Consider the following 26,220-nt stretch of genomic DNA (forward strand, 5'->3'; position numbering starts at 1 on the left):
TGGGGTCCTGGGTTTAATCCCCAGTACCTCCATTGAAAAACCAAATAAATAAATAAAGCTAATTACCTCCCCTCTGGGGGAAAAAAAGGTTACTTAAGGTCAGTAACTACCAAAAACTGGTGAGTAAAATAAGCTATTAAAAATGTTACAGAAGGTGGGCTGTTTGAATCAGTCTGTTTTATTGGTTGTTTACTTGCTTCTGAATTTGATCCTGAGAACAGAACGTTGAACTTTCTTGCCTCTTATTTTAGTCTGTCTGTCCTTTGGTAAGTGCTTATATTGGGCTTGTTATTAAGTGGTTGCTACCTGGAAATGGCCAACTTTGCCAATGCACTGACCCCTAAAGGATGAAGAATCGTCCAGTGCTCTTTGCCCCCGTGTTGTTTTGTAGTCCTTGAAGAACAGAGGTTTCCTCCCTTTGATAAGGAAGTAACTTTTTCAGCGAAAGTGCTAGTTCCTCTAGTTAGCCAATTCTATAAGTAAATTTCCTGGTGATCTTAGGAACTGAATTTGTTAAGTGTATAGGTCAGTGGTTTAGAAAGAACAGATACCACGATCAGGTGGTCAGGTTATTCTTTGAAAGAGTAGAGTGAGAAGTAGAGGACCCAGGCAAAGTGGGCTTTAAGTTCACAACTGTCAGATTCCAAAGGCAGTATTCTTTCCACCGCTTAGTTTGGTTCCTTTTGGATTCAGTGCTTTTAAAATGATTTGAATTTGTATTTAAAAATGACTTGAATTGTTGAATATAGTTTGTGTTTCTAAAACTCTATTGGTTTTATTGGCATGTGGGTAATGTGGCTATTTTGCAGCTAGTTTTCTGGTATTTTATTCTCTAGAGACCAACAGCCGGACTTAGACTTTGATGAGTTTTAGTTTATGCATTAGGTCCTGCTCTAGGGTATAAATAGTGGTGAAACGTTGAAATAAGTCACGGAGAATGAAATTCAGCAAGGTACATCAAAAAGCTATTCCCATTCCTTTAAAGACAAATTTAGCTATGTACTCTGGGAGGGTTTTTTGGTTTGATTTTTTTTTTCCCTTGTAGGTATGTGTTCAAATTTTGACCATCGAGGCTTTCTTACTAAGTCTTCTAAGCCATTTGAGAAGCAGCCTGATGTGCTTCTGTCTGCTAGAATGTTTTGGGCAAATTTTAGTCAGGTGAATAGTGAAGAAATTACAGCATCGACTACCATTTGTTGAGTTTTAGCAACTATCAGGCACTCTGCAAGCACAAGTTATTTTACTTGATTTTCTAAACATCCTATCAGGTGGGTGTTGGCATTCTTATTTTATAGATGAAGAAACTAAGGCTTGTAAAGGTTAAGTAACTTCCCCAGGGTAATTTATAAATGATTGAGCCAGGATTTAAGTGTAGATTTTTCCCCTCGTTTTAATATTTTCTTATTAATGGTTTTAAAACTAATTTTAAAACATATGTTAACTATTAAAATGTGCTTATTCTTCCAAATGAACTTCAGAATCACTGTGCAAAAAGTAAACAGATTTTTGCTGAGTATATGTGAAACTTAGAAATAATTTTGAATTTCCTATACCTGTAAACCTGTAAATCAATTAAATTGGAAAAACATATTTTAAATATTCAGATATCCTAGCCCAAAACATGATGCATCTCTCCATTGGTTCAAATTTTACTGTTCTTCAGAAAATTTGATAAGTTTGAGGAAAATACAGGCCTTATATTTTTCTTGTTATAGTTGTCCTTAGAATTTTTTAATTGAAGTATAATTGATTTACAATGTTGTGTTAGTGTCAGGTGTACAGCAGAGTGACTCAGTTATATATATATGTATATATTCTATTTCAGGTTCTTCTTTATTATAGGTTATTATAAACTATTGAATATAGTTCCCTGGCTATATAGTAAGTCCTTGTTTATCTGTTTTAGTATATAGTAGTGTGTGTATAGTAATCCCAAACCCCCAGTCTGTGCTTCCGCCCCTTCCCCATGAGTTTTAAACATAGATTTTTTTGACTTCAGAGTCTGTACTCTGAAGCATTAAGCTCTGTGAATTTTTAAAAGCATATTATCCACATCATTCTTTATGGTGTTTGCTGTAAAAATACGCTGTTTCTCCTCCCATTTTAAAAACAAAGAATTCTTAGAAGGAAGGTTCAAGTAGATGAAGTTCATCTAGGGTTTTGGTTTTTGGGGTTTTTTCGTGTGTGTGTATTTGAGGATAATTCAGATTATTTTATACTTGTTTACATTTATCAAAATCATACATATACATAGATTAAAAAGCTGAATACCCTTTAGACCTCAGTCAAAAATCTACTCTGTTTTCATTAACTAGAAACAACCATTTTCACCATTTTTAGCTGCCTTAAAATAATCTTTGATTTCCTGCTGTAGAAGACTTTTTGCCACCTTGTAAACACTCTTCAATCCAATCTACCAGAAATTCTTAGATGGTGTCAGTTCCTGTTCCCCCTGTGCCCCACAACTCTGTTCTTCTCTAGTCTGGACTGGTTTCTTTTCTAGGCCTGTGGCACAGCTGTCTCCGGGGACTTTCCTTCACCTGCATCCTGGGCGTCCTCTTTCTCTTGGTCCCTTACTGGCTCCCTAGTTCCTCTGGTTTATTCTCTCATTTGGTGAAACACATTGTTCACTGGGTTCTGGAAACGGTAGGGTACGTGGAAGGTAAATCTGAAGTCTTTTAGCATGTGTCTCAGTGTCTTTATTTTATCTGTTTGATTAGTAACTTGGCTGGGCTTGGAGTTCTGGCTTGAAAATAATTTGCCCTCAGCATTTTGAAGATATTGATCCATTTCCTTTTCCAGCTTCCAGATAAAGGGTCAGCAAAGCATTAGGACGTGTTTATATGTGACCTCTTTTTTCCTTTGGGAAGTTTTTAGTTTCTATTCTTTATCCCTAGAGTTCTGAAATTTCAGTTATAAACCTTACGGAGGATCTTTTAAAATCCATTTTGCTGGATGCTCATTAAAGCTTTTGTGTCTAGAGATGTGTTGTCTGTTCTGGGAAATGTTTGTATAGTATTTCTTCTCTAGTTTTTTTCTTTCTCGTTTATGTGAGAAACTCTCCAGTAAGCAAATGTTTTATATCCCAGGCTTATCCTGTAACTTTTTTTTTTTAATCTGTTGGGTTAGCCTTTTTTTTCCCCCCTTTCAGAGAGATTTCCTCCATCATCTTTCCAGCTCTTCTATTGAATTTTAAATTTTATCATTTTTAACTAATAGCTCTGAATGTTCCTATTTTAGAACAGTTCATTTTTGTGTTTTAGATGCAATATTGTGTATCATTTCTCTGATGATAGGGTTTTTTTTTTTTTAAGCTTTCCTTTGTTCCCTTCATTGTCTCTGATTCCTGTGAGGTTTTTTTTATTTTTATTTGTTTGAGTCTCTATCTTTTATCTCTAGGCTTTCCTCAGATGCCTGGTGATGCATGCTTTCTGTTCCTATTTAAGAGAGATTAAACAAACACATAGACTTTCAACTCGTTTGTTAAAGTTTATCACTTGGTGAGCTTCCCTGTACGGTTTTAGGCCGAGGCTGGCTTTTTTATTGGAAAAAAATGTCAGTATTGATGGGCCTTCCCTCTTGCGCCATGCTCTTTGCCTAGAGCTGGACTTGAGGAGGGAAGTGAAGGAGGAGGGCAGGGAGTTTAAGACTGACTTACGCTGTTACTCCTCTAAGTGTGGCGTCTCACTTCCACTCTCAGCTGTCCCTGGTGTCCCCAAGACGAGAGCCTCTGTGTTTCAGTGGTTCCTGAAAGAAGTCTTCAGGATTGGGGAGGGCTGTTGCCTGGATGGGTACAGGGCCTAGTGACTCTTCCTCAAAGACTCTCAATAAATTCTGATATTCTTACCCACCCTGACAATTCTTTCATACCACCCATTTTTGAGTCTTTATAGTGTTCTCTGGCTGGGGTTTGCTTGCTGTGTTTTAGCTTCTTGTCAGCACGTGAAAAGCAGAGAAAGCTGAATTTTATATTAGTTACTACTTGTCCATTTACTTTAGGACTTTCACAATGTTCTTAGCATCTCATCTGCTTTTGTCTCTGCTGCCATTGTCTTTGTCTTTGTGAATTGATTTATGCCTTGTTTTCCCAGTTAACTTTAGTTTTAGTTGTGTGTCAGGAGAGATCAGTTAGGTGTTTAATCTGTCATTAATGTTGGAACTAGCAAAGCAGCCACCAACAGAGGTGATCTTTACATTATTGGTATATCTTTTGTCTTAGACCCTTACTTTAATGTCACTGTTGTGTCTAGTATATTTGAAAAAAACTATCCTGTGAATTGTAGTCTTTAGTGACAAGAAATATGGATTTTCCACAAATATGTAGTATTTCTATGTACTAGAGAGAAAAACGGGAAGATGGATCTTTAAAGTCCGCTTTTTTTCCCCCTCTGGGCCCTGGTTCTAGGTGACCTCATGGCATGGCAGGTCAGCAGGCTTTGGGACCAGGAACTGGTCTAGGCTGATGAGTAGGGTTCCTGTTTCAGGCAGTGCCACGTGACTGCCCTGTAAGGCTGAAGGCAAGTGGGCTGAGTGTCAGGCAGTGTCCTCTCCCACCCTGCTTTGTGGTCGGGGTTCGGGATACATTGGAGGAGCTTGGCAGGGGACAAACTCTAGACAGGTTTCGCTGTGATCTGGCATAGGTAAGGTGGGTCATTTAGGGGCACATGAGAGCAGCTGCTTCCTGAAGGCCTTGTTGTCCTTGATGTTTCTTATTTTTCCGGCCCAGCGGCGGGGTGTCTGTGTCATGTTACATCCTGCTTATGGGTTGGGAGCCCGAGGCAAGAGTGCACTTGCCGTGTGCTCCACGTGGTGATGCGATACCGGCGTACCTGACAGAAGAGGCCAGTAGACACGAGGACACACAGTTCTTTAATGGAGATAAAGTTCTTCTGCCCTCAGATGACTGCCCATCTGTGGTCTCTGCTAGATGGTGAAATGCCCAGCCTCAGCCCCGCAAGGAGATGCCCTGTCGGCTGATGATACTGCTTGATGGAGTGAAGGTCCCACAGGTGCTTTAGGAATTAGGCTCCTCTAACATCCTCTTGGCCTCTTCTGACTTTTCTGAAGACCAGCTCTAAGTGCCTGCCTAGCAAGTGCAAGTAACAACCTCAGCGCACCCCTGAGCGCGCGACTCCAGGGTTCCTTCCGGGAGGCATTTCTCCCCGGGGCCCAACTTCTACGCGGGTGTGAAGCCTGTTCCTCCAGTCTTCCCTGCTGCCTGTGTTTCTGTGCAGTTGAGTCCTTCATTCAGAAGTCCAGACTTCTTGTCTTAAAAAACAGATCCTCACACCTTCGACAGTAAACACGACAAACATCTCTTACTGTTAATGCAGTAACCATTTGAACTATCTAGTGAGGGAAGGAATCACACAAATCAAAGTGTCTATACTTTTTTTTAACCATCCTCCCCCTGCCTCCAGTTTTTATGAAATTGAAGTCACGTTGGAAGGTATGTGTTTTCACCGGCACAGTCTATAATGGTGTGTCTGTTTTTAATCATTTTGTACTTAAGATGTCTTTTAGTCTCAGTCGGTTCTAATGAGCTGTAATTTTCACTTTGGCACTCATGTTGTCACAGTTTGGCCATTAGAAGTGCTGTCTTCAGCCGGTTGACTTTTTTATCCTTTCTAAAGGCATTTCTGAAAGCTGCTTTGTTTTTTGACAGTAAGACATCTTAGGCACATCTTGAGGTATCGTGTCCCTTAGTTGTGACTAGCTCATTTTCAAGGAGTACTGGCTCCTTTTAGAGGAGACCGGTATTAGAGATAAAATCTGGGCAGGAGAGATTGTTCCCATGTAAGGACTAACAGGTCGACAGGATTGACACCAGATAAGAAGCCACCTGAGTACTCGGAACACTTACGCTTTTTCAGAAAGTCATGAGTTTCTTGTGTAATTGCATGGTTTCAGTTTCTTTCTGCCTTGTAAGAATCTAATTTTCCCTTTCTGTAATAGCTTTGAACTATTTTATATAGACACACCAGAGATACATTTATAACGTCCTCTTGATGTAGAAGTTTTTTTTTTCCTTTTCAAATCTTGGCTCAAGTGGCCTGGGATTGATTTCTAAGTCAGCTTTTCAGTTTTCTCTTGTTGCCATCCCTTGAGCCCTACCTACGTGAAAAAGAAAAGAAACCCAGCCTCACCCCAAGGAAACACCAAAGAAAACGTGGGCACAGTGTTTGGTAATTCAACTGGTGACCCACATGATCAGATGATGACAGGATATCTCTAGGTCATTAAGGAACTGTCTTGTTATCTTCGTGGTGCTAGTGGTTTTGGTCCTAGGCAGGTGAAATCGTTGGAGTCAGGTTCCAGAAGACCCGTGACCAGATGACGCTGTTCTATGTTTCAGTGTTATGCTGAGGTGACATTCTGACTGTTAAGAATGTCAGCAGATACAGCCAAATTAACACCAAGAATCGTTAGAGATTTAAAAACATGTGCCACCAAGGTTCCGGAGACCCCTTCCTGCCGGTCCCCCAGTCGTTCGCGGCGGGCGCGGCTGCACAGCCACCGGCTCCGGAGGCAGCCGCGCAGCTGCTCGGCGACGCCTCAGTCAGGCCTCACGGGCGGCTTGTGACTGCGCGGCTCCCGCCGCCCGCCAGCGATTTTTGACCTTTGCCAACTGCTGTCTTTTTTACCTGAAGTACGAACTGAGAGTTTGTAATGATGGTTTTACAGAGTGAGAGTTTCTAAGGAGGTTTTAATACAAATATCCAGGATTCAGAGTGAAGGAATATATGCTACGCACCCTTCCAGCTTTGTGTTCTGGGGCAGTAATATCACTGTGGGGACGTGATGCCGGCTGTCGCATCCCACCCCGCTTCTTTCTGATTTCTAAGTTTAACCTGTTCCTTCCACCAGAGCGTAATAAGCTGCATGGCAGCAGGGATTTGGGCTTGGTCACTGCTGTGTCCTTAGTGCCTCCTGCCTGCTCAGCCCACAGTAGGTGTTCAAAGCATATTCGCTGAATGAAAATATGATGGTGTTATTTCTCTGCTTCAAATCCTTTTGGAAACAAATGATTGTTTTAGGATGTTTAGGCTGCCAGTTACAGGAAACCAGTTCAACCCAGTTTAAATAATGCAGCAGCGTATCACTTTGCTGTTTTTCTGTTCACAGAAAGCCTTGGATCAGGGTGTGTTTCCCCGGGTAGGCGGGTGTGGCTCAGCAGTTAGCTCTGCTGTCTCTAAAGTCAGCTGCCCTCGGGGTGATCCCCTCACCGGCAGGTGTCTCCCAGCAGCGGTGAGCCGCACACGTCCGCTGGGAGAAGGTGAAAAGACTGCCTCTCATTCGTCTGGGACTGAAGGTTTGAGTACCTGCATATGTGGGAGAAGGTCGGGGAAAGATGAGAAAGGTCTGTCCTTTCTTGGTGGGGACAGTGAGCATGAATCGGCAAAACCTGCAGGGAGATTAAGAAGCCTCAGATGACAAGATTTGGAGATGCTGGAATATAGGATGACTAAAGCTTGTGAGACTTGCACCATGCTTCGACGTGGGGAAGACTGAAGGAGGGGGAGCTCATTTGTTCTTTTGTGGTGCCCACTGGGGCTTGGGCTCCGTTTTCCCAGCTTTCCAAACCTTTGTGCCTTTAAGGAGAGCACCTGAGGACGCTGGAGTAGAAAACAGAAGCGGCCCATAATCTCAGCCTCCAAATAATATCTGTTGATTTCAGAAAAATAAAAGTACAAGTTGTTTTACAAAACTTCAGTCCCACAGAAAGATGTCACAGAACTGACTGGCCACCCTCCTGCCTGATGTGTACACAGTATCGCCTCCTTCCCTCCCCAGAGATGCACATTGCTAGCAGCGTTAAGATTCCCTCCAGAAAACAGTTGTGTGGGTATCAGCTCTTTGCTCATCCGTGCACACAGTCTGCGTCCTTGTCCATACTGCACGAGCTCTGAGGTATGGAGGTGCCTGTTAAGCCGTCCTCTCCTGGGCGGCCCTTTGGTGGCAGGTAGTCTTGTGCAGGGAGCAGTGTTGCAGTGACCGTGCACCTGCTGGGGAAGCTCCGCACGGATGTCCTAGAGCCATGTTTCTAGTAGTGGCGAGGCTGCTGGAGCAGGGTCCGTGACGTTTAAACTGTGGACAGACAGAGCACGTTCCCCTCCCAGAAGGCTGCAGGTTTTTCTTCCGGCCACCACTCCTCCTTTCTGGGTGTCACAGTGTTTTTCATTTGTGCCCCTCTGATAACAGTGTTATTGTTTACTTGTGATTTGAATTTTGTTAGTTGAATTGAGAGAGAAATTGAGTATCTTATGCACTTTTTGCCCATATATGTTTCTTTTTCTGTGAACTGCCAAATGATTGCTGTTTCTGGTATAAGTGAGCTTTGTAAAGGAAGGGAATTAGCTCACTGCTGCCATATGTATGGCTGTAAATGTTTTTTGCTTAATCTTTTATTGGTCTTTTTGACTTTTTTGGTCACTCAGTTTTATTTTTATGGAGTTAAATTTATCAGACTTTTTCTCTGTGACTTCTGGCATTCTCCCGTGAGCTGGCCACACTCCACCTGCTGACACCAGTGCACCCCTGACTGTAAAGTCACAAGGGAACAGCAGGGGTGAGCCTGAGGCAGCCGGACCCCAGCCCCAGGATACTGGGCTCGTTAGGAGAGGCCACGCGTCCTTGACAGAGCTAAGTCTTTGTGTTCCTGGGGCTGCTCTATGTCTGTTAGATGGAAGTTAATGGACTTAGATTCCCAAGGGGGCAGGGTCCTGAGGCTAAAGCCCAGAGCATGTGTGTGTGTAGGGGGTGTTGTGTTGCCCGCAGTGAGGAGATCCTAAGTAAATCCCAGGTGGCCAGTGAACTAGAACGGCTTTGGTCCCTTGATCAGCTGACGTTGAAAGGGTTAAGGCTAGAATGTGAGACCAGAGCTGTGATTTTGTGATATAATTAGAAATGTATGATCTTTTTAGAAAACGATCTTATGGTTACCGGGGGGGGGGAGGGGGGGGTGGGAAGGGATAAATTGCGAGTTCGAGATTTGCAGATACTAACTACTGTATATAAAATAGAGAAAGAAGTTTATACTGTATAGCACAGGGAACTATATTTGATATCTTGTGGTAGCTTATAGTAAAAGAACATGAAAATGAATATATGTATATTCATGTATGACTGAAGCATTGGGCTGTACACCAGAAATTGACACAAGATTGTAAACTGACTATATTTCAATTAAACAAAAATGTATGATCTTCTAGGACTCTTGGAATTTCCTGAGAGAGAGAAGTACTGGGAGTGTCTTGTTATTCATAATAAACCCCTTTCAGCCATACCTGAGTTTCTGCTAATAAGATGACTCTTGGTGGGCCCCTCAGTAACTTCAGGGTGAGGCTGGTGGCCAGAGGAACCAGCCTTGTATGAGAAGGTTAGAACTTTCAGCCCCATCCCTGGACCTCCAGGGTCCGCAGAGAGGCTGGAGATGGCCCTTACTCACCATTGTCCTGTGATGTAAGCAGTCATGTCTGCCTCCTTAAAGGGAACCTCCTTAGAAACCCCTTGGTGATGGGTCCAGGAGCTTATGGGTTAATGATCACATGGAGATGCTGGGAGAGTGGCTCCCTGGAGGGGGCATGGAAGCCCTGCGCTCTTCCCCTCTGCCTCTCCCACATGACTGGTCCTGAGTTGTATCCTTTACAATAAACAGATAATAGTGAAGTGCTTTTCTGAGACTGAACCATTCTAGCAAATTATCAAATCTCAGGAGGGGATTGTGGGAATTCCTGGTTTATAGGTCAGAAGTACAGGAGTCCTTGGACCTGTGTCTAAACTGGGAGCCCTCCTGTGGAACTGAGCCCTTCCCCTGTGGGGTCTGATGCTAACTAACCCCAGGTAGTAAGTGTCTGAATCTCATTGAATCAACAGACACCCAGTTGGTGTTTTGAGGGTTGGAAAATTGGTTGTTGGTGTGGAAAACCCCACACATTTGGTGTCAGAGGGGTTGTGTTATAGCTCATACGAGCCATTCTCTTTTCTGGGTGTGATTTTGACCTGCCTGTGTCTTCTTCTGTAGGTGGGAAGATGGCGTTTGTGAAGAGCGGATGGTTGCTGCGACAGAGTAAGTACAGGGCTGGAGCCTTGGTCTGGGTTTAGTGTTACCTTAGGGCACATCTTTATTTCTGTTGCCAAAACAGGTGATTTTTAAAACAAGTAACAAAGTCTTATGAATGTTGTTGCCCTGGGTTTCCTCTTGCAGATTTGTAGAGCTCCGTTTAACTTTTTTCTGCACACATGGAGCTCCTTGTTTGCTGCTGTGACAGGATCTGGGGACAGTGCTGGTCCCTGCTGGTTCCCCTTTCCTTGCCAGTGCGCTTTATTGTCAGCGGCTGACCTGAGGCTCTTGAATCTGGCCACGCTGAGCTGTTGCATTAGCGTGGCGGTGCTGCTCGCCGCATGGGAAATCCCTGTCTTATCCGGGGATTGAACCGTGACAGAGACTCTGAAATCCCTTTGACCTGAGGGAACGCATTTGCCTAAAACCAAACCTTTTGTATCTCCAAAAGGACTCTGGAGAAGAGGCTCAGTTCTTCATTTATGGGATTGAGGTCGTTTTCTTAGACTCATCTCTGTGGGCCTTCCTGTACTCATCCCCCTGCTTATGTGAGGCTGCCCCCCGAGGCTGGAGGCAGAGTGTCGTTTAGAGCAGGGAGAGGCAGCTCTGTTTATTGAAGAAAGGGTGAGCTAATTATTCCACTGTCTTTCTAGAAAGAGCAGAGTTAAGGGAAAATTGACTAGTATGTCATCTATGACTCCAGCAAAAACTTGTGTAATAGTATATACTGTTTATTGTTCAAATAAGAATTTGTATTTAAGAGATAATCTTTAGTACGTAGGTAAAATTGAGACTAGCAGTGAAGAATGGTCTGCATACCTTAGATGATTTGTATAAACTATTTATGAAACTTGTCTGTATTGCTTGTTACACAGATTTTACATACGCTATGTAATTATCACAACAGCTCTGTGAGGTAGGCATTACCCCGGTTTCCAGTTGAAGAAATTCAGGTTCACTGACATTAGGTCACTTGTCCAAGTGCTAACTACGGGTGGCAGACCTGCATTCAGACTCGAGACTGTCTTGTTTCAACATTAACACCCTTTCTACCAAGAGACAAGCTTTCAGCCTGTCTGTCCTGTTAATGGTTCTACGTTCCCAGACCTGGAGCTGAACAGGTGTCCATTCAAGGTCCGTGACAGTTCTGTTTTCGAAGACTAGATAGAGCTATTGCATTGTTGGCTTTAAAAAGAAAATCCTGGCATGTTGGAACATACTGGAATCTAGCCTAGGTGTTTGTGATCCTAAAGTGATCAGGGAACATGGAGAGACCGGCTCAGACCTGGAGGCTGTGCCTTCCTTTCCTGCACCCTGTTTGAGGGCAGGCTTTCCTTCCTCCATCGTAGCTCAGGGTAAGTGCTCTGCCAGCATAAGTAAGTGACGCTTTTGACAATTTTTTGTTTCCCATCAGTGCCTAGCATGATGGTGTATACAAAGTAGATATTCTGTAAGTAACTTGTATAGACTTTTCGGATGTCTTAGTCATGGCTATCTCGAAAGCGTGTTTTCAGAAGACTTAACTCCATTTCTCTATTTCCTGATGTGTGGGTTATTTTTCCTTCTCTGTTAAAGCAGAAGTATCACTCATAAGAAAATGAAATGAGGTGAGATGTATTATATTCGCTGAGTTACAGAGCAGCAGAGATTCACAGGTGGTTACATGTATGCACCGCTGTCTGCGAGATCCCTTTTCCTGCCATCGGCACGTAGACCCTTAGGACCCAGTATCTGGGCTCTGGAGGACAGCCTCATTTACGGTTCTGTAGTCATGGCTTTGAGTCTGTTCATGAGTGCGTTTGTGCGTTTGGGCAAGTGCTGTGGTTGCTGCTCTCAGCAAGGAGGAGGTACTTGATAGTGGTAAAGAGATCCAGAGGCTGCTGTGTCACGTATTTGGTTGATAACCTGTGGCGGACGTGTGAGCATTAAGAGGGGCACGTTGGTCAGGAAAAGGGTGGGATCTGCAGGAACAAAAGGTGCAGTAGGTAGTAAGTGGAGGTGACAAGGGTGCAGGGATGACTTGGAGCTGAAACAAGCCTTTTAGTTTTCCGTTTTGGCTACAAGGAAATTAGACTTTTGTAAAGTTAAATGGCTAGTCCAAGATTATAAGTGAAAGATTTTTCACAGAACTAGAACAAATAATACTAAAATTTATATGGACTCACAAAAGACCCAGAATTGCCAAAGTAGTGTACTGAATAAAAAGAATGAAGCTGGAGGAATAACCCTCCCAGACTTGAGACAATACTACAGAGCTACAGTCATCGAAACAGAGTGGTGTTTGTACAGAAACAGACATATGGCTCAGTGGAGGATAGAGAGCCCAGAAATGAACCCACAGACTTTTGGTCAATTAATCTTTGACAAAGGAGGCAAGAACATACAATGGAGTAAAGGCAGTCTCTTCAGCAAATGGTGTAGGGATAACTGGACAGCTGCATGGAAATAAATGAAGTTAGAATGCTCCCTCACACTGTACACAGAAATAAACTCAAAATGGCTTGAAGACTTAAACATAGGACAAGACACTATAAATCTCTTAGAAGAAAATATAAGCAAAACATCTGACATACACCTCAGCAACGTTCTCCTAGGGCAGTCTATCCAAGCAATGGAAATAAAAGCAAAAATAAACAAATGGGACCTAATTAAACTTACAAGCTTTTGCACAGCAAAGGAAACCATAACAAAAACAAAAAGACAACCTATGGAATGGGAGAAGATATTTGCAAAAGATGTAACTGACAAGGCTTAATTTCCAGAATATATAAACAGCTCATACAACTTAATAATAATAAAAAGACCTGATCCAAAAATGTGCAGAAGACCCAAATAAGCAATTCTCCAGTGAAGACATACAAGTGACCAATAGGCACATAAAAAGATGCTCAATAACACTAATTATCAAAAGAAATGCAAATCAAAACTACAATGAGGTATCACCTCACACCAGTTAGAATGGCCATCATTCAAAAGTCCATGAGCAATAAGTGCTGGAGAGGGTGTGGAGAAAAGGGAACCTTCCTACACTGCTGGTGAGAATGTAGTCTGGTGCAGTCATTATGGAAAACAGTATGGAGAGTCCTAAAAAGACTGAAAATAGACTTACCCTGTGATCCAGCAATCCCACTTCTGGGTATATATCCAGAGGGAACCTTAATTCAGAAAGATGCATGCACCCCAGTGTTCATAGCAGCACTATTTACAATAGCCAAGACATGGAAACAACTTAAATGTCCATCGACATGACTGGATAAAGAAGTTGTGGTATATTTCTACAGTGGAATACTATTCAGCCATAAAAAAGAATACAAATGCCGTTTGCAGCAACAGGGATGGACCTGGAGATTGTCATTCTAAGTGAAGTAAGCCAGAAAGAGAAAGAAAAATGCCCTATGATATCAGTTACATGTGGAATCTAAAAAAAAAAAAAGACAAACGAACTTATTTACAAAACAGTAACAGACTCACAGATGTAGAAAATAAACTTATGGTTATCAAGCAGGGACAGGAGTGGGAAGGGATAAATTGGGGGTTTGACGTTTACAGATACTAACTGCTATATATAAAATAGATAACAAGTTTCTACTGTATAGCACAGGGAACTATATTCATTATCTTAGTAACTTACGGAATATATATATGTTTCTATATGACTGAAGCATTGTGCTGTACCCCAGAAATTGACACAACATTGTGAACTGACTGCACTTCAGTAGAAATAGATACATATATAAACACACACACACACACACACACATACACACACACATACATACATACATACATACAAACATACAAACATACAGTGAAAGGGTGAGTTCTCTCCAGCTGGTAGAGACAGTGGGGCAGTAGGACGGAGGCATGCAGAGTGGGAGTCAGCCTGGGCCAGGGTCAGTGTCCTGGTGTGGACGTGTCCAGTGTCTGAGGCTGCCACTGCATCAGCCTTTGGCAGGGAGACCCTCCTGCACTGCAGGCTTCAAGGGAAGGGGCGGGTTGGTGAAGAGTATATGTGAATGCTCTTCAAGAAAAAGAGAAAGACATTTTTCCAGAAGAGGAAGGTATTGTTATTTGTATGTAGATACATTACAGTCCGATGTTTTCTGATCAGTCTGGCAAACTTAGGTACTGCTGGGAAAGTTTAGATGTACCACATGGAGAGTTAATATTAGACATATCTCCTTAGCTCAAAATCAAGGGTTTATTGAATTTTTTGGGTAATGTTTTGGGACTTCCACGTTGACAGCGTTTGCAGTGTCCAGCAGCCCTGGTCGAGCGTGGTGTTCGTGCTGCTGGGTGGGGTCTGCCTTCGCTTCATTCCGGTGGGCTGCTTTGCTTGCTTCTATGCACTTTTGGGGCGGGAGGAAAGTTTCCTTTGTTTCTGTTACCTGTGAATTAGAGGACAAAGTCTCTTTTCCGCTCAAAGCCGGTATTTGCTCCTTTTTTTCCCAGGTACTATTTTGAAGCGCTGGAAGAAGAATTGGTTTGACCTGTGGTCAGATGGTCACCTGATCTATTACGATGACCAGAGCCGGCAGAGCGTGGAGGACAAGGTCCACATGCCGGTGGACTGCATCAACATCCGCACGGGGCATGAGTGCCGGGGTGAGCGGGCCTTCTCGGCCAGCACCTGTCGCCTGCCCCTCCCAATCCTCCGTGGGCGCTGCTTTCCCTTTCCCATTCTGCTTTCATTTACAGACCAAAGAAGGGGTTCACCTGGGAAGGGGTGACCAGAGGAAACCAGACACTTAGATTATGACCCATACAGGTGGGGCAAGTTAATTTTCTCATCTGAATTAGACCCACCAGTCCACACTTCTTTCCCCTCTCACACAGAAGAAGGTGATGGGGAGCTCAGGACCCAAAGTGCTGGGAACCCCAAGAAGGATGGGGCTTCTCTAGGCAGTATGAGTTCTGTGACTGAGAAACTGGCTTCTTACTGATGACAACCCGTGATGTCTTGGCGTTGTCCCTTATATTAATTTTAGAGGAATAGTTTTTCAACAAGCACAGGCTTCTTTGTTTCTAATTAATGGCATATTTAGATTTCCCTGTTTGTTTTACTAGCTCTGTTGCTATTTGGAATAGAGTATGCTGTGGTAGCCACTGGTGATACAACATCCTGCCCCTATATATTGGTTCTTGAAACCCAACTCCCTACGGCCAGCTATTGAAATCCTTACCTAAACTGGGCTAAAGTATCATAGGCGTTACGTCTTGGCACACAGAGAGACTTGGTACATCTGATTTTCACTTTTAAAGCCCCGATCCGGCCTGACGCTCCCTGTGAGTAAGTGGTCCGTTAGCTGACGCTCTGTGACCGTCTTCATCGCGCTTCCTCCTCTCGCGTCTGGGCTGTCTGCACACCACCACATGTGGATTGACCTCTAGAGAGGCCCACGTATTTTTCCTGCAGGAAGTTTAATTGGAATGGAGTCATGATTCACGTGTTTGGTTCTGTAGAGCAGAACAAAGATGTTTTATAATTGTAGCATTCTGAAGTACTGGTCCTTTGCTTATCTGATCTGTTAAGAAGAAATCCTTACACACAAAAAAAAACTGTAGAAATATTTCTTTATTCTGTGTTTTTCATAGATATTCAGCCTCCAGATGGGAAGACGAAGGACTGTATGCTGCAGATTGTTTGCCGAGATGGGAAGACCATCAGTCTTTGTGCAGAAAGCACAGATGATTGTTTGTAAGTTCTTTTTTCAGTGTGCTTAATTATAAAAGTATTTTCTGTTTTGATTTCCATTTATCAGGAAGGCAAAATAATGGGAGTGGAGTTTCCCTAGAGGCAGCAAAATAAGTGACTCAGAAGATGTGTAAGGGAAATGGAACAGAGTCCTGTTCCACGTGGTAACCCGGATCCTAGTGTCTGCCTCTGCAGGGCTGCCCAGGCGGGGTTCCGCTGCAGTGAGCCTGGCGGAGGGGAGTGGCACACAGGCACTTTGCACTCTTCTTTTTTCATTGCTAGATGCCCAGTGGGTAACGGGCGTAGTTGAATAGGCTCTGAAAGCTTGTTCTTTTTATGTGAATGTCTTTTAAAAGTACTGGTGTCTGTATTAGGCAGCCTTTCCCTTCTTGTGATGGTTCTTGCTCCCGTCTGCCATCTCTGAAGAAGGGGTTTGGAGGCACAGGAAGGAAAACCTCACTTGATTTATTCTCCGCCTGTGAACATTAGCACTGATGTCGCATCAGAGTCTTGAAAACACTGACCAGAGGAAATCTGGGAGAAGAATTTGTTTTCTGTCCACATTGTCCCACTGTGGTGGGTTAACTCTGGACATTGTCAGAATTGCTAGCAGGCATTATTGGAATATTCCCATATATTAAAAATGTCCATATATATGTGACATTTTTGTAAAATCCAGCTGAGCAGTTTGTGAGAGTGCCTGCCCCTGCGTTTCACAACGTATGTTTACCCTCCGTGTAGGCATTTATTCTGTGCTAGACTCTAGGGCTTATTTCAAATCCCACGTGTAGTTTCTTTTTTACACTCTTCTCACTTACATTAGTGAATCTTAAATGGCGCTTTCTGGAAAAGATGTAGCTTTCCTAGAGTGATGGAGAAATGAGCACCTGTCAAGGTTTGCTGCTCTTTATAGACTGGAGCTTCACTATTGCTGTTTAATAATTCAAGCTTGTGTACGTCGAACACATACTTCTCACTGGGCAATGTGCCAGCTGCTTTATATGTTGTTTAATCCTCACCATATCTTACAGGCATAGTGAAGTTAAGTAACTTCCTGTTAGCAGTTTTTTAATGCTCTTGTAATACACCACAGGCTTAGTGGCTTCAAACAGTACAGATCTGTCGTCACATCTCTGGAGGTCAGAGTTCAACATTAGGTCTCAGAGTGTTGGCAGGGCCGCGATCCCTCCGGGAGGCCTGCGGGCAGAATCTGTTTCCTGGGCTTTCCCGGCTTCGAGAGGCCTCCTGTATTCCTTGGCCTCTGGGCTGAGCCCTTCTCACTGGCATCTGCCTGGTTCTCTGCAGCCAGGGAAGGTCATCTGCTTCTAAGGACTTAGAAAGAGTTAATAATCTTTCCTGCGATAATCCAGGATAATCTCCCCATTTCGAGGTCCTGAATTACGTGGAGCTCCGAGTCCCTCTGTCCTGTGAGGTAACATTTTCACGGCTTCTGGGGTTTAGGATGTGGACCTTCGTGGGGAGGAGGCATCGTTCTGCCTGCTGTACTTCCCACGGATTTAGAGCAAGTAAACTAGACTCAGGTTTGAACCTTCTGTCTGCACAGCCCTCTGTTCTTAACGGCTCTGCTTACTGTTTGCTGAGATGTCACATGTATGGACTGTTCCTTTAAGTAGCAGCAGAAAGCATGTCTAGAGCTGAAATTTTAGAGAATTTTGACAAAACGTGGCATGTTTTGTCATAGAGGCGGGAGAAGGGTGAATGTGTGCTGAAGGACTTGCCTTACTTGGGCTGGAAGAGTATGTGGGTCACAGGAACTGACGTTTTCTTAATTTGATGGGAAAACAGTGGTTTATGTAAGGGTCTAAATTCAAGGGTACAGTTACGGAGGAGAGCAGTGGAGGATAATACTAGAAGAGTAAAAAGGAAAGCGTTCCTTATTAAAGGAAAAAGGAAAACTTAATAAAACATGACAGGAAGTGAAGAGGCAGTAATTAGACCAATGGTATCTGTGATCTCAATAAATGTGAGTTGGTTAAATTCCCCTTAAAAAGAATAAGAGCTGAGATTGGGCAGAAAATACAAAGATCAGCTATTTATTCTGCTAACAAGAACACACTTGAAATAAAATGACACAGAAAGATGGAAGAGTAAAGCACAGGAGGCTGTGCGTTTCCTGTGGCTGCTGTGACAGTAGCACGAACTGGGTGGCTTCAAACAGCACGTTTATCCTCTCGGCTTTGGAAGCTGGACGTCTGAAATCAGGTGTCAGCAGAGCCATGTTTCCTCCGAGGCTCTGGGTGGGATCTTTCCTGGCCTCTTCCTAGATGTTGTTTTTGTTTTAATGGAGGTACTTTGGGTTGAACCCAGGACCTCATGCATGCTAGGCACACACTCTGATCACTGAGCTGCATCCGCCCTCTCTCTTCCCAGTTTTGACTGTGGCCGGTTATCATTGGTTTTCTTTGACTTGTATCTGCGTCACTCCAATCTCTGCCTCTCTGGTAGCGTGATACTCTCCTTCATGTCCATGTCCAAGTTTTTTCTTCATATAAGGACACCTTCATTCAGCGTAACCTTATATTAAGTTGATTCCACCTGCAAAGACCCTGTCTCTAAATCATTCACAGGTACTGGGGATTACGAGCTCAGCTTATCCTTTTGCAGGGAACACAGTTTAACCCATCACAGAGACCTCTGAGTAAAAATGGTGAAATGAATCTGTAACATCTTTCTCAGCTATCTAGTGAAATGAAGGGGGAAACATCTCAGCAGCAAGAGCCAAATAAAGCAGTTTAAGTCCAAGCACAGAGCACTGAGAGTGACAGCCAGGGAAAGACACAGACGATTCTTTCGAGGAGTATCACTGTTTTTAACCCTACCCCAGCTCCCAGAAGCAGTAAGAAGATGAGTTAATTAAATCTTGCAAATTTTTGGTAGTACCCTGCAACCTGTAGAGATGCTGATTAAGGGAGTAAAGAGACACTTACGGAAAAGCTAAGGAAAAACCCTTGAGAATATGATACTCTTGGGACCTCAGCATAGAGTGGAAGGTTCCCCCAGGGCTTGTCGTTCCAGAGCACTGGAAGGCAGAGAAGGATCATTGTCTAGCTGGTGAAGCGAGCCCTAGCACAAGACACTCAAAGGAGTTGTGCTTAGGAGAGTGGTGAACCCGGATGTTTCAGAAAGCGCTTGCTCAGTCCCACCAGCCAGTGTCCTTCTTTCCTACCCGTATGCCCTCGGATTACAGAAGTGTGATGGAAGGTAACACTTAGTCATCAAACTCTTGCTGGGGTGGAGGAGGGCCGGGCAGCCAGTTGATGCCAGATTAGGTTTGGAAGGGTGTGAAGAAGAAACAACACCTATCTGAGCAAATGGAAGTTTTAGTAACACTTCCCATGTTAAACATGAGCAGGATACAAAGAAATGGCTTGGCAGCTATGCACATATATATACTATAAAGGAAAAATAAGAGAAAGAAAGTGCAAGCCTCAGAAAAAGCTCCTAGTCTGGGAAGGTAAAATCAAGGAAACATAGGTGGCTTTTTCAAGCGTGCTTTCCTGGCTACTTTAAACTTTTTTTAAGGTTTTTTGTTTGTTTATTTAATGGAGGCACTGAGGATTGAACCCAGGACCCCGTGCATGCTAGGCACACACTCTACCACTGAGCTACAACCTCCCCCCTTCTGCCTTTTTTAAACAGTATCACCCCTTTCACACCATACACATACATACATATTCACCGGCTGTCCAGCTGTTTATCTGCCTTGTTCTTTATCTCCTTTCATTAGAATATAGTCTGCATGAGAGCAGGGATTTGTTTCTTCTGTGCCCTTTTGCATCTCTTTAGCCTAGAAGGCCTGTCATGAGGTGTACCTGCATTGATGAGGGTACAAGCCCAACTGAAAAATAAATCACTGGCGTGGAGGAAAGACGTGAGGTACTCAGTGAAAGTAGGAAAATATTAAAGAGTTAGCAGAAAAGATCAGAGCTATGTTACAAAGATTAAGAGAATTTATCAGAAAGATTATTGATACCTAAGAAGTTTAGAACCCAAAACAGTAGTTAGAAATTGAGTGCATGAAAGATATTCTGAAATAATAGAACTGAATTTGTGGACCAAAGACCATACTGGACTCGCCCATGTGATACAGTACCAAAAAAGATCCAGATACGGGATATGAACAATCCAATATGATGCCCTTTAGCAAAATGAACGGCAGCAGTGTACTGCTTGTGAATCTGTTGGGGAAGCTTGCAGCTTCACTGCATTCATTAGAAAACCAGAACATTTCAAATAACTTAGCAAAGCTTTCAACTCAGAAGGCAATAAGAGGATAATACAACAGAAAAGAAATGGATAAAGGTAAGAAGGGTGGGGAGTAAGTAAGAAGGAGAAGTGGAGGAGGAAGGAGAGCAGAAAATTGGAGAGATTAAAGATTTAGGCGTCTAGTTTTTGTGACCATTCAGGGGAAAGCTGGTAGTAGAATTTGTTACACCTTTCTCCAGGGCCATTTGGCACTGAAATCAGTTACATTTATATCTTTTCATCTAGCAGTTTTCACTCTTTGGAATTTTCCCCATGAAATGATTACATGAGGGTGCAAAGGTAATAAGGATGTTAATAGCATTGTTTTCATATATGATGGATTCACAGCTAATGCCATATTCAATAATGAAAGGTTGAACGCTTTCCCGCTAACATCTGGAACAAAACAAGAATGTCCACTCTCTCACTTTTATTTAACATAGTACTGGAAGTCTTAGCCAAAGCAGTTAGGCAAGAAAAAGAAAAGGTATTCAAATCAGAAAGGAAGAAATAAAATTCTGTTTATAGATGACCTGATCTTATACATAGGAAACACTAAATACTCCCAAAAAACTGTTCTACCTAATAAACTAGTTCAGTAAAGTTGTAGGATATAAAATCAACAAAAAAAGTTTCGTTTCTGTACACTAACAGTGAACTGTTTGGTAAAACAATCCGATCTACAGTAACACCAGTAATGATAAAATACTTAAATTTAACCAAGGAGATGAAAGGCCTGTACACTGAAAGCTGTAAGTCTTTGATGAAAGTGAAGAAGATGCAAATAAATGCAAAGATACTACACATTCATGGATTGGAAAAACTAATAACTAGAATTCCCATACTATCCAGTGCCATCTGTGGATGCAGTGCAATTCCTATCAAACTTTCAATGGCAGTTTTTACAGAAACAGAAAAAACAATCCGAAAATTCACGTGGAACCACAAATTACCCTGAATAGCCAAAGCAATCCTGAGATAGACCAGCAAATCTGAAGGCATCACAATTTCCAATTTCAGTTTCTATTACAAAGCTAAGTCAAATCAGTATGCTACACAGACATGGGGAACAATGGAACAGAACCAACAGCCCAGAAATACACCCATGCGTATATGGCCAACTAACACCTGCCAGGGGAGCCGAGGATACTCACTGGGGAAAGGATAGTCTCCTCGATAAATGATGTTGGGAAAGCTGTACATTCACATGCAAAAGAATGAACTTGGACCCTATCTTGACCACTCACAAAAATTAACTTGAAATGAGTTAAAGACATAAATGAAAGCCCTAAACTTTAAAATCAACTAGAAGAAAATGTGGGGGAGAAGGGCTTGGGTGTTGGTCCTGGAATTGATTTTTGAATATGACACCAGAGGTGCAATCAACAAAAACCAAAGTAAACAAATTGGGGCCACGTTAAGCTAAAAAGCTTCTGTGCAGCAAAACAGACAGAAAAATGAAAGGCATCCTATGGAATAGGAAAATACCATAGGCTTTTCATAAATAGCATTTTTTACCATAGGATTTTTATAAAAGTAGGAAATATTTGCAAACCATTTATGTGATAAGGGGTTAATTCCTAAAATATATAAGAAACTTGTACAACTCCATAGCATAAAAACAGACCAATTAAAAGATGGGGAAAGGACTTGCATAGACATCTTCCCAAAGATGCTCAACATCACAAATAATCAGGGAAGTGCAAACCCAAACCACAGTGAGATCACCTCACACCTTAGAATGACTGTTATCAAAAAGACAAAAGGTAAGTGTGGGTGCAGACGTGGAGAAAAGTGCACTGTTGGTGGGCATGTTAACTTGTGCAGCCATTATGGATACATTATGGAGGTTCCTCAAAAACTTAAAGTAAAAGTACAGTATGATTCACAAATGCCACTTCTGGGTGTGTATCTGGGTATATGAAAGAAATTAAATCATTGTCTTGAAGAGAGCTGCACCCCCACACTGCTTGCATTAGTCATGGTAGCCAAGACGTGGAAACAGCTTGTGTCTGATGATGGGTGAATTGGTGCTGTGACACAAGACTTACGCATTGTGGGCAGTGGTATATTAATCACTCATAAGAAAGGAAACCCTGCCTTTACAGCTACACGAGTGGACCTTGAGGGCATTATGCTAAGTGAAGTCAGACCAAAAGGAAAACACTGTGTGTTGTCACTTATATGTAGACTCTAAAAAAGTGAACTCACAGAAGGCGAGAGTAGGTAGTATCTCCCCATTTTCCCCAGTCCCGGCAAACCCCATTCTACTCTCTGGGCATCTTGTACAGCATAGTGACTAATTGGTAATACTGTATCTTATACTTGAAAGTTAAGAGAGTAGATCTTAAATATTACCGGAAAAAACAGAAAGGTAGTCGTGTGCAGGGTTGGCGGTGTTAGCCTTGTTGTGCGATGGTTTCACTGTGTATGTATATCAGGTCATCACGTTGTACACCTTAAACTTCTGTACGTTATATGTCAGTTTCTCAAAGAAGTTAGCATTATTTTTAATTGCAAAAAAATGCTGACCATCTAAGACTTACATCATGGAACATTATGTAGCCATTAAAAATCAAGTAGATCTGTGTGTATGACATGAACTGATTAAAGCAAGTTTCAGTGTAGTTAAGCATGGTACGTTTTACATTTATTAAAAAATAAAGCAAAAACTGGTATAGATTATGCTTTAAATATTATATATGTATTACAGATTTATTTCCTTGCGTATTGTATATTCCTAGTGCGTGTCTCAAATGAGTTGATTGAGTGGGCCTAAAGGCAAGGGCTAAAAATCTGTCCTTAAAACAAGCCTTTTCAGAAATTGTGATGCCAATGCAGGTTTGAGAACCATTGAGAGAGATGTTGGATTGCCTCCAATAAAGTACCTCTTCCTTTTTCTTTTCTCCAGGGCCTGGAAATTTACACTCCAGGATTCCAGGACAAACACGGTAAGTGGCTGATGGCAGTCGCCAGCAGTGTTCTCACCAGCCTTGCTGTAACAAACAGGAGAATAGGAGGTTAAGATGGGAAATGGGGAAGAGAGGTTTTTTGGCTGTCTGGCCCTGGATGAGCAAGTGGAGACAGACAGGCTGCCTCTCGTTGACAGTGAGCAAGCTGGATTTTGCCAAACATTTTAGCAGGAGGAGCCATCCTAACAAAGGCACACTGGTTCCAGTGTTGTTTCCTAGAGACATTTGTATGTCACAAAGGTTTGCAACACTTGGAATTCTGCTGTGGTTTAGAGAGAGGGCTCAAAAAGAACCACAGGGTGCCTTTCAAGTGCAGCATTGCAGCCTTGTGAAACAGACGTTTTTGGGATTTGTACTTGTCTCTGGTCGTTCTTTTGACCTTAGGAGGGGACTGAGACAGTGAACAATGAACCCCGTTTGTAGAGGCTAGTGGGGCCATCTTTGTGTCTGGCGGGGAATCAAAGGCAGCTGCCTCTGTGCTCAGCGTTTTCATTCTTCAGATAGGATTTTGTTTTTTCCTTTATCTCTCCAGGGAGAAAAGAAAAAGGTAGATGGAGCTTGTAGAAGAATTTATGCAAGTGGGAAAAGGAAGTAAAAAGACTTAATAATATCCATGTGCCATTTCTTCCTACTTCTGTTAGCTCAACGCTGTTCTGCCCCCTTAGCTTCCTCTATGGCTCCAGTTACCTTGTCTTTCATGAAAATCCTCTTCGTGAATGAAATTAGTATTGATGTTGCATACAGTTTTAGGGGCAGGATCCAAGGCCATGTGAAGACGTGGATTTTTTTTGTTACTTAGAGTGCATATATCTTTGTTTTCCACTGGGGAAGTAATTTAATGGAAGATTTTTTTTTTAATGCAAAAACCAGACTCTGAGTGTAGAACATACCCCTGACTGCTACATTTCAGGTTGTAGGATTTTTATTGGCGAACAGAAGGGTTGTTGAGAGTGGTGTAGTGTCTTCTGAAAGGCCTGGGTGACGGTGGCGGCTCTGTGGCCTTCTTGGGCAGTGGAAACTCTGTCTTTGTCCCCTGCTGCCGGGGGAGGAGGACCGCCTGAATTAAGAGGACCCCAGAGTGCGGGGTGGGAGGCAGGGGGAGATGATCCTGCGAGTCACTGCTTCTCAGCTGATACATTTATTCTTCAAAGATTAAATTCTTTGGCTTTTTTTTTTAATTTGCTAAATAAAAGGACGTAGCATCATAAGGGCCTGTCGCTGCTCTGTGGCAACTCACTTTCATGCTTTCTCTCCTCTCCAGGCTTACGTGGGCTCAGAAGTCATGTATGATGAGACGGCCGTGGCTTCCTCCCCGCCTCCTTACACAGCCTACGCTGCACCAACCCCCGAGGTAGGGAGCGTGCCCGCACCACTAGCGGGGAGCCTGGGGCTTCCTGGAGCTTTCCTTTAAAAAACAAACCTTGAGCCAGCCAGTGTCAGAGAAAGTAGAATTGTACTTTAATACATAATAATATAATATTATTGTAATACAATATTACAATATTTTCTTGTTACTGCTCTTTCTTATTAATATTTCTTACTATTTTCTTATTACTACAAGTTATTATTACCATAAAGTAACTGCTTTATAATCTTCATGTTCCCTTTTTTTAAGACAGATTTAAAAATGAATCATGGTAATGCAATTTTGATGGTTTAAAGTTAATACTTAATGATTGACTTGAATACTCTTTATCATCAGAAAAAGTGCTTTTTTTATTTGGAAAAAACAAAAACAGAACCTTAAAAAAAATCACATACCAAATACCTTGGGGCGTCCCCTAGTTAGCAGTGACACGTGTCCTGTGCTGCACACACAAGTCTCCATTGCGGGAGGCACTCCTTTCTTTTTAGCTTTTAATTTTGAAAATAGTTGCAGATTCCCAAGAAGTTGCAAAGATAATTAGAAGCGATCTCATGTTCTCTTCATCCAGTTCCCCAGTTGTTACGTGGTAGACAATTCAAAACCAGGAATTTGAAATTGGTACGATGTCTGTGTCATTTTCTCCTGTGTGTGGATTTGCGTAACCACCACCTAAGTCAGGATATGAAACTGTTGGCAGAGTCTTCTTCCTGCCACAGCTGGTTATGTCACACCCTCCTTCCCCTTCCCTAACTCCTGCTAGCCTCTGATTTGTTCGCCGTCTAGATGGTCTAGATGTATAATTTTGTCATTTCCACAGTATTTCAGAAATGGAGTCATACAGCATGTGATATTTCGAGTATGACGTTTTCACTCAGCGCAGTGCCCTTGAGAGTCATCAGAACTGTTGTGTCACTAGTCTGTTCCTTTTATCGCCAAGTCCGTGGTGTGGGTAAACCACGTTATGTATTGAGGGACACGTACCTGCTGGGGGACGTTCTGGTTGTTTCCAGATTTTGGCTGTTACCAATCAGCCTAATGTGGACACTCATGTACAGGTTGGTGTGCAGACATAAAGTTTTATTTCTCTGGGAGAAGTGCCCAAAAATGTAATTGTTGAGTCGAATGTATGGTAGGTGTACAGTTAGTTTTTAAGAAGCCGACAAACTATTTCCCCGAGTTTCTCCACCATTCCACTTTCCCACCAGTAACGTACGGGTGATCCAGTTTCTCTGCATCCTCGCTGGCATGTGGCGTTGCCACCCTTTTTTACTGTAGCTGTTCTGTTAGGCATGGAGTGGTATTCCACTGTGACCTCAGTTTGCAGTTCCCTAATAGCTTGTGATGATGACTTTCATGTGCTTATTTGCCATCCAGGTGTCCTGTTCAGTACGGTGTCTCTTCATGTCTTTTGCTCATTTTCCAATTGTTTTATTATTTTTTATTCTTGAATTTTTGAGAGTTCTACATGTCTGAGATAAGAATCCTTTGTCTGATGTGTGATATATGATGTGTAGTGTATCTTTTTATTCTTTTAACCGTGCCTTATGCAGAGTTTTTATTTTCAATGCAGTCCAATCATCAGCTTCTGTTTTATGGGTTGTGCTTTGGCTGTAACATTTCATCAGGACCAATTTCCTAAGATTTCCTCCTGTGTTATCTCTGTAAGTTTTTTAGTCCTAGGATTTACACACTAGTCTTTTCCATTGTGAGTTAACTTTTAATAAGGTGTGAGGATTAGGTTGATTCCCCCCCCCCCATTTGGGTGTTCAGTTGTTCCTGTTCCATCACTATTTGTTGAAAAGACTGTTAATCTTTTCTGGAATTGGTGTTGCATCCCTGTCAAAAATCAGCTGGCTGT

General features: G+C 42.5%; 1 protein-coding gene across 2 annotated transcripts in view; it reads left to right on the top strand.

Annotated features, from left to right (window-relative positions):
* The window catches only part of PLEKHB2 (pleckstrin homology domain containing B2), a 41,827-nt gene that overhangs the window by 2,258 nt on the left and 13,349 nt on the right, over positions 1-26,220 (top strand). For both annotated transcript variants that reach the window (XM_072960769.1, XM_072960770.1), the window contains exons 2-6: positions 10,025-10,069; positions 14,516-14,668; positions 15,659-15,761; positions 22,936-22,975; positions 24,258-24,347. In XM_072960769.1, the coding sequence (XP_072816870.1) occupies positions 10,033-10,069; positions 14,516-14,668; positions 15,659-15,761; positions 22,936-22,975; positions 24,258-24,347 (423 nt within the window). In that variant the 5' untranslated portion in view covers positions 10,025-10,032. The remainder of the gene's footprint in view (positions 1-10,024; positions 10,070-14,515; positions 14,669-15,658; positions 15,762-22,935; positions 22,976-24,257; positions 24,348-26,220) is intronic.

Source organism: Vicugna pacos, chromosome 5 (assembly GCF_048564905.1).
Source record: "Vicugna pacos chromosome 5, VicPac4, whole genome shotgun sequence".
In the NCBI taxonomy this organism is placed as follows: Eukaryota; Metazoa; Chordata; class Mammalia; order Artiodactyla; family Camelidae; genus Vicugna; species Vicugna pacos.